This window comes from Ctenocephalides felis, unplaced genomic scaffold, assembly GCF_003426905.1.
Source record: "Ctenocephalides felis isolate EL2017-DRISC unplaced genomic scaffold, ASM342690v1 CF-g0.4_SCAFFOLD_03571, whole genome shotgun sequence".
In the NCBI taxonomy this organism is placed as follows: Eukaryota; Metazoa; Arthropoda; class Insecta; order Siphonaptera; family Pulicidae; genus Ctenocephalides; species Ctenocephalides felis.
In genome coordinates this window covers 53,430,204-53,438,326 of record NW_020539725.1, presented here as the reverse complement: position 1 = coordinate 53,438,326, position 8,123 = coordinate 53,430,204, and the positions used below count along the sequence as shown (strand labels likewise).

The 8,123-nt window shown below is 28.7% G+C and overlaps 3 protein-coding genes across 3 annotated transcripts in view; 2 read left to right on the top strand and 1 right to left on the bottom strand.

Moving 5' to 3' along the window:
• The window catches only part of LOC113386257 (DNA polymerase delta catalytic subunit-like), a 7,871-nt gene extending 2,531 nt beyond the window's left edge, over positions 1-5,340 (top strand). The window contains 15 exon segments of the mRNA XM_026624048.1: positions 87-167; positions 170-242; positions 325-340; positions 342-390; positions 393-422; positions 425-560; positions 674-839; positions 1,024-1,232; positions 1,302-1,563; positions 1,722-1,890; positions 2,093-2,330; positions 2,423-2,607; positions 2,811-3,005; positions 3,305-3,578; positions 5,204-5,340. Of these exon segments, the coding sequence (XP_026479833.1) occupies positions 87-167; positions 170-242; positions 325-340; positions 342-390; positions 393-422; positions 425-560; positions 674-839; positions 1,024-1,232; positions 1,302-1,563; positions 1,722-1,890; positions 2,093-2,330; positions 2,423-2,607; positions 2,811-3,005; positions 3,305-3,578; positions 5,204-5,300 (2,180 nt within the window). The 3' untranslated portion in view covers positions 5,301-5,340.
• On the top strand, positions 4,227-5,307 carry LOC113386896 (probable transcriptional regulatory protein Pmob_0807). Its single transcript, XM_026624654.1, has one exon. It carries the CDS (start codon positions 4,281-4,283, stop codon positions 5,118-5,120), a length of 840 nt encoding a protein of 279 aa, XP_026480439.1. The 5' UTR covers positions 4,227-4,280; the 3' UTR covers positions 5,121-5,307.
• Positions 5,341-5,561: 221 nt separating the features above from the next.
• On the bottom strand, positions 5,562-7,135 carry LOC113386897 (ADP-ribosylation factor-like protein 1). Its single transcript, XM_026624655.1, has 4 exons — positions 6,971-7,135; positions 6,652-6,868; positions 6,174-6,285; positions 5,562-6,026 (listed from the first exon to the last, which is right to left on the bottom strand). The coding sequence occupies exons 1-4, from the start codon at positions 6,972-6,974 to the stop codon at positions 5,817-5,819; spliced, it is 543 nt and encodes a 180-aa protein (XP_026480440.1). The 5' UTR covers positions 6,975-7,135; the 3' UTR covers positions 5,562-5,816.
• Positions 7,136-8,123: the final 988 nt, after the last annotated feature.

The following is an 8,123-nucleotide window of genomic DNA, read 5'->3' as shown; positions in this document are numbered from 1 at the left end:
TGTTATGATAAGGAAGAGGTATTGTTTGGAAAATCAATTTTATCTACTTGGAATTGTATATAATTTATTTTTTTTTTACATTTCAGGAGTGTTAGAAGCTTGGGCAGCATTCATCAGAGAACTTGATCCAGATGTGTTTACAGGATATAATATAAACAACTTTGACTTTCCTTATTACTTCGTAGAGCCGCACATCTGAAAGTGAAAAAATTTGATTTTTTGGGACGAGTTCGAGACAAAAAGTAATATTATAAATCATAATTTTGTATTTATTGTTTGTGTTATATATTCACTAGCACAATTTGTACTGTTTTTTTTTTTCAGGTCAGTTTTAAAAGAAAACTGTACTGCAGTCAAAGCAAATGGGTCGTAGAGAGAATTACGCAATAAATTTGAAGGCAGGGTACCCTTTGATTTGTTACTAGTTTATTGAGAGATTATAAATTGCGGTCTTATACCTTGAATGCTGTAAGTTTTCATTTCTTACAAGAACAAAAAGAAGATGTCCATCATAGTATTATATCTGATCTGCAAGCTGGGAATGAACAGACTAGAAGAAGGTTATATATAAGTTAGATTTTCTAAAATGATATATAATATTTTATTGAAAAATACTATAATTATATTATATATAATAGTTCCTAAAATTTGACTAAATATTGTTTATTTTCAGATTGGCTATGTATTGTTTGAAAGATGCTTATCTTCCATTGCGGTTGTTGAATAAATTAATGTGTATTGTCAATTACATGGAAATGGCTAGGGTAACTGGTGTCCCTCTAGGTTGTCTCTTAACGAGGGGCCAACAAATCAAAGTAGTCAGTCAACTCCTTCGAAAGGTAGAATAATGCATATATTTTTTTTTTTTTTAAAGAAATGGCTATTAAAAGTTATTCTGATAATTTAATTATAAAGAACATCATGTTAATCTTAAATTATGTTTCAAAGATCAGATTTATTTAAATTTCTTTTCCGGCATTGGTAGCATAATATTTGAGCTATTTTATTTCAATTTCATGATAGTCTAAAGAAGCTGGCTATTTAATGCCAACATATAGTGGACAAGGTTCTGAAGAACAATATGAAGGTGCTACTGTAATTGAACCCAGAAGAGGATATTATGCAGATCCTGTGAGTACTTTGGATTTTGCATCACTATATCCTAGTATTATGATGGCTCATAATTTGTGCTACACTACATTAATTCAACCAGGACAGAAGGAAAAATTGGGGTATGACAATATCTTAAATAATTATTTAGGGTTAAATAAGAATTATTATATTTGTGTAATATTTTGCAGATTAACTGATGATCAGGTAACTAGAACTCCCTCAAACAACTTGTTTGTGAAGTCATCAGTTCGTAAAGGATTGCTGCCGGAAATTTTAGAATCTTTGCTTTCAGCAAGAAAAAAAGCAAAGGCGGATCTTCGAGATGAGAAAGATCCTTTTAAGCGGTCTGTTTTAGATGGTCGTCAACTTGCATTAAAAATTAGTGCAAACAGTGTTTATGGTTTTACTGGAGCACAAGTTGGCCGATTACCATGCCTAGAGATATCTGGGGTAAAAATATGTGTCTTAGATATAAATATTGATGTTTTATACAACTAAAGCTAAATAACTAAATTACCAATGACTTGCTTTATTTTATTAAATATTTTAATTTTTATAGGTTTACAAATTTTATTTAATTCATAAGTGATTATGAATTTATTTTCTAGAGTGTAACTGCATACGGCAGAACTATGATAGAACAAACCAAACAAGAAGTAGAACGTAAATATACTATAGCTAATGGTTACGAAAGTGATGCTGTGGTAATTTATGGAGATACAGACTCCGTCATGGTTAATTTTGGTGTTAAGAGTTTGGAACGAAGTATGGAATTAGGTATGAATAACACAATAAGACACACTGAATTTGTGTTTTTATGTGTTTGTTTAAAATATTATTTGAATTTTATTTTTTCCACTTTCTTAATGGTCAATACAAATTTTTAGAAATTACCAAATTTTACAAAACAGTTTTGATAAGAAATTTTTTAGTTAATAATGAATATTTATTAAGTTTATCATATAATTTAATTTTAAAGGTCGAGAAGCTGCAGAGTTTGTAAGTCAGAAATTTATTAGGCCAATAAAGCTGGAGTTTGAAAAAGTTTATTTTCCATATTTATTAATAAATAAAAAAAGATATGCTGGATTGTATTATACAAGAACTGATAAATATGATAAAATAGATTGTAAGGGTATTGAAACTGTACGAAGAGATAATAGTCCCTTGGTTGCTAACATGATGAACATGTGTCTTCAAAAAATTCTAGTGCACAGGTAATAATTGATAAATCTTTATGATTATCATATACATTACTTATTATTAAAACTAAAAAGTTATTAATTGATATCTCAAAATTAATAATCAGGGATCCAGAAGGTGCTGTAGAATATGCTAAACAAGTAATTTCAGATTTACTTTGTAATAAAATTGATATTTCACAATTAGTTATCACAAAAGAACTTTCAAAAAGTGATTACGCTGCCAAACAAGCCCATGTAGAACTAGCTAATAAAATGAAGAAACGAGATGCGGGCACTGCACCCAAACTAGGTAAACGCATTGATAAATAATATTCAATTATTTTTCTGATAGTAATATAAATATTAGATATAAAATTGAGCATGTAAACATTGTAGTTACAGGCTTATTATGCATTCATATAATGCAGTTATCAAGAATTTAATTTAATCAACATTAGTTTTCATTTATAATTTGTTTTTCTAATTTACTAAGTTTTAATTTTATTATTATAGGTGATCGTGTACCATATGTTTTATGTGCAGCAGCTAAGAATACTCCTGCATATATGAAAGCAGAAGATCCAATATATGTATTAGAAAACAGTATTCCAATAGATAGTGCTTATTATTTGGAAAATCAATTATCGAAACCTTTATTGAGGATCTTTGAACCTATATTAGGTGATAAAGCTGAATCTCTCCTCTTGCGTAAGTAGTTACTTATTTAAAACTCTATAAAATTATAAATTGTTCCACATCAATCATTAATAATTCCTATTAAAAACTTATGGCTCTATTTTGAGGAAAACTGCTAAAACTTTGAAAATCATTTTATATTTACAATTCTGATACAAAGGAAAGATTATCTATCTATTGAATTTAATGATATCTATAGTAACTCTTTTGATAGTAATTTCATTATATTTAATATCTACAATTTTGATATTTGTAATTATTTTATATGTAATTCTGTAAATTAATATAATAAAATGGTATAATAACAACAGGTGGTGATCACACAAGAACTAAATCTATGGCCACATCTCGTGTTGGAGCTCTATCTGCATTTACAAAGAAAAAGGAAGCATGTATAGGATGCAAAGCGTTACTTCCAGCAGGTTATGAAAAAGGAGCTTTATGTCCTCATTGTATTCCTAGACAATCTATACTATATATCAATGAAATGGAATCGCAAAGAAACCTTGAAGAAAAATATTGCCGATTATGGACAGAATGTCAAAGGTGTCAAGGTTCTTTACATGAGGAAGTGATATGCACCAAGTGAGTACTTATTTATTTTATTATTTATATTACATAAGATTATTGTATTGGTTTTTAAGAGTTTTTAATTAAGGATTTAAGTAAAAATTTTCAAACTGCATCAGTGAAATAATGCAAGAAATTTGTAATTATTAAAAAGTGAAGGTATGCAAAAGGCTTAACATAACACAATAATTTATGGACAATATGATTTCTAATCATATTAACTAAGTTACATGGACAAGAAGCTAAATAAGAGTCCTAAATTGTGATTATTGATATGCCACTAAAATATGTTTTGTGAGAGGAAAACAAAAAAATATTGCTCATATTTTTGAGCATAGTATACTAGTGTATTGAATACACATTGAATATGAAATGCAGGCATGCATGCGAGTTCTCAAAGTATTTTTTTTTTTTTTGACTAATTTAATATTATTAGCATACAACAGTTCAAATTTGAGAGTAAGTGGATTAAGTAGCTTTTGCATAAATTTTCAAATACACAGAAATTAGATAAGCAAAGATTGTACTTGCATTTTGCATAAGAAAGAATGTTTTCACATACTTACAAATTAAGCTATTAAAAGTAATTGATTTCAATTTTCTTTTAAAATTTATGTAATTTTACCGGTTTTATTTAATGTCATATGCGTTCGCCTGTGGCAATACGGAAACTAACCTTAAAATGTCAAAATCACTGTAAAATCAAAATTTATTAAAATGTTTCTCAATACCATAATTTTTAATATTTTAAAAACCAGGCCTATACAAAACAAGCAATTTCAAAGCTTATTCCATACGTGTTCAATAAATTATGCAGGTCATTCAAAATGGCAAAATATCCGGCACATAAAAGCTTTGATGGACAGTAAAAAAAGTGACTTATTTACAAAATTATCAAGACAAATACGTTTAGCAATCGTTGAGGGGGGTGGTAGCACAGATGCTAAGATTAATAATCAACTAAATAACATCATAGAACATGCAATGAATCAGAATATGCCTAAAGCTACAATTACCAAAATTTTAACCAATTATGAAAAAAAGGATGCAAAAACAGTGATGAAACAAGGAATAATAGAACTCAAATTATTAAATAGAAATGCATTTATTTTGCTGTCTCTAGTAACAGATAATTTAGCTAAGACGAAAGCTGAAGTCAACGGAGTAGTTAAGAAGTCTAGACTTGTTGAATTTGCTATGTGTAAACACATGTTTGAAGAAAGAGGAATCATAACAACAAAGTTGCTAGATGGGCAGACCCTTGACCATGCTACAGAGCATGCTATTGAAGCAGGGGCAGAAGACGTAGATCTTGTAGATGAAAATGAGAATTACATTCAATTCGAAACAAATCCACTTTACATAGATCGAGTTAAAAAAAATCTGGATGCTAAAGGCTATAAAATTGAGCACTATGAGAAAGTTTTTACTCCTCATGTTTCTGTTCAGTTATCTACAGATGACCGTGAGCAATATGAACTCCTTAAAAAGAAATTGTTAAATATAGATGGCATTGATGATATTCACGATAATATTGAATATGCAGAAGATTTTTAGCAAATTAAATGAAAATAATTATCAATGTACATGAACTAGATAGTTAAATTATTTAAAATAAGCAAGTTATTATTTTGTTACAGCCGGGACTGCCCAATTTTCTACATGAGGAAAAAGATTCAAATCGAATTAGATACTCAAGTCAAACGTGTTGAACGGTTCGGTTTACCGAGCTGGTAAGATTCATTCAAAGACAAATAAATATTTCTTGTAATAAAAATTACATGTTTTATTTATTACATTTCATATATACATATATTTTCATAATTGAAATTAATATTAAATAGATATCATATACAAATTGAGGTCTTTTTGTATACAAATACATTATAAATTAAGTATAACTATAATAGTATAAAATCGCCAAAATCACAATTATTTTATTGTATGATTCTGAAATGAAAACCTTACAAGATTTGCTTGTGTGCTAATTTAAAGTAATTAAAAATATTTTGTACAGAAGCATCAAAATCTTATGGCAAAACAGTCGGCCATAAAAAGTTGATTGTTGAAATGTTGAATTGATATTTGAAATTTTTGCATTTTAATATAAACATATAAATGTTCAACATATAGAAATTGCATACATGACAGTTTAAATATAAATATGTATAAATAAATATGTATGTGCTCGTTTAGGTGATAACCACATTCAATCCTGGTTTAGAACATACATAATTGACTATTGATTTTATATTATTTCCTAGCTTGTAACGCATTAGATAGCCAATCCATTGCCTGATCTAAGCCTTCACCTTTTGTTGCTGACGTTTTGAATATTTGGAATGTACGGTTTTTTAAAGCTTCTAAGCCCAATGCTTGATGAACCTCGGCTACTGATAAGCACCCAGCCATGTCTTGTTTATTGGCAAGAACAACGAGAATAGCACCAGCTAATTCTTCTTCCTATAACATATTTAAAATCATAATATCTTACTAATAACTGTCTCTTTATTTTGTTAGAATTAAAATCTGATGTGTTGATTTCAATAGGCAAAAATAACACTTCACTATTTGAACTGAATAACAAATATTCTTCAAAGCTTCACTTACACCTAACATGTAGAGTAATTCATCTTTAGATATTCCAATTCTATCTCTGTCGGCTGAATCCACAACATAAATAATGGCATCTGTATTACTATAATAGCAACGCCAATAAGGTCTAAAAATGGTAAAACATATATAAGTCAAATCAAATTCTAACAATAGTTGTTGTTTATTGTATGAAGCTAAAGCATTGTTTGCAATGATTTATCTAGATGCTGATGTTTAGAATTAACTAGAACTTAAGATTTATAAACTTGTAAGATCCTGTAGAATTCTTTTACAAATGAAAGAAATAGTTTTAAGAATGGTATTTAAACCACTACTTGTCTGTTATATAAGCAAAATAGTTGTTTATAATTGAGAGGATAAAATGATAAAACTGTTTAGAAACTTCTTTGTTATTTGTACAATTACTTGGAACTTTGAAAATAATCACTTAAAACATCAATATTGTGCAAAAATATATGAAAATAATATTAACCGTATGCTAGTCTGTCCTCCTAAGTCCCATACTTGAAATTTGAGATTTTTATAAGTAACTTGTTCTACATTAAAGCCAATTGTTGGTATAGTTGTAACAACTTCACCAACTTGTAATCTGTATAATATTGTAGTTTTGCCGGCGCCATCCAAACCTAAAATTAAAATTCTCATCTCCCGAGCACCTAGCAAGTTTCTAAAATAACTGAAAAGTCCCCCTAAAACATAGGATTTATTATAACCTAATTTATGTTGATTATATGTCATTAATTAATGCTTTAATGTCATTCTGTTACTGCAAATCAACATATTTGCCTTACCCATATTTTTGTATTAACATACAGGATACGAAGTAAATAATCGCTTAAAAAGCGAATTTTTAGGGACTAAGTTTTATATTTTATAACTAAGTTTTATAAATATTCGTTTAGAATGTGACAGTTTGCGCGAAAGGCATATTGATGTTTGGCTTGGTTCTTGTTGAAGGGTTCATTCACAGTCATAGTTCAATTTCTGCTTAAGTTTTGACGTACGCAAGTGTTGCCGTAGTTGAGAAATATTTCTGTATTACGACATTAGTAGTGCACTGATAGTAACGTAGTAGAATATTTTCTTGAGCTGATTGTGAGTTTTTTTTTCTCGTATTGTATAAAATAAACTAGTTGTGCATGACATCGTATCTTAAAGGTAATTGCTCATTGCTAAAACTTTCCGTACAGCGATTTAATTTTTTTTTATAATTTTTTGAAAATTCTCAAATTTTTGAAAACATTGGACATATTTAAAAAATACGTTTTCAAAATTTTTGAAAAAACGTTCAATTCCTATTGATTGTTAGTTTTACTATTACTGATTAGTTTTGGCAAATCTATCTTTTCGAAGATACTTGGCTAAAAGCGCCAAAAATGATGAATCAGTTTTCGAAAGAACGGTGCGTTCGATTTCAATAATTCAAAAATCATTTTACATGTATCGGTGAAATGAAAAACTCGTTAAATTTAACAGTCTTGGCAGTTATAAATCCTGGCAACAGTATAAACAAAATTTGCACTTATTAAAATTTCACTAAAATATATACATATGTCGATAATTCGATATACATATTTCTAGTGATCATTTTTGATCATTATTGAAATCGGACGCTCCGTTCTTTCAAAAACTGATTTACCCTTTTTTGGTACATTTTGCCCCATATCTTCAAAATGGTTAGACCTGCTGTTGCCAAAAACTAATCAGTACGTCTCTCCAACAATATGAATCAAAAGTTTTTTTGAATCGTGCAAATCGGTTGATCCGTGTTCTCAAAGTTGTTGTCAAATATTTTTATCCGAACACACCCACACACACGTACAATCATTTTTTAAGATGTACCAAAATGTTCAGAAACCATTGAAACTTGAAAGATATGCAAAAATTTTCATTTTCGATTTTTTGCGATTACTATAACTTACCCTATGGGAAGTTAATAATTAG

Excerpts from the sequence above, each read along its gene's own strand:
- LOC113386896 (XM_026624654.1), top strand. The coding sequence starts at position 4,281 with ATGTTTCTCAATACCATAATTTTTAATATTTTAAAAACCAGGCCTATA.
- LOC113386897 (XM_026624655.1), bottom strand. Across the intron at positions 6,286-6,651 it reads GGAGGACAGACTAGCATACG|ACCTTATTGGCGTTGCTATT; the intron begins GTTAATATTATT and ends TACCATTTTTAG. Across the intron at positions 6,027-6,173 it reads AATTACTCTACATGTTAGGT|GAAGAAGAATTAGCTGGTGC; the intron begins GTAAGTGAAGCT and ends AATATGTTATAG.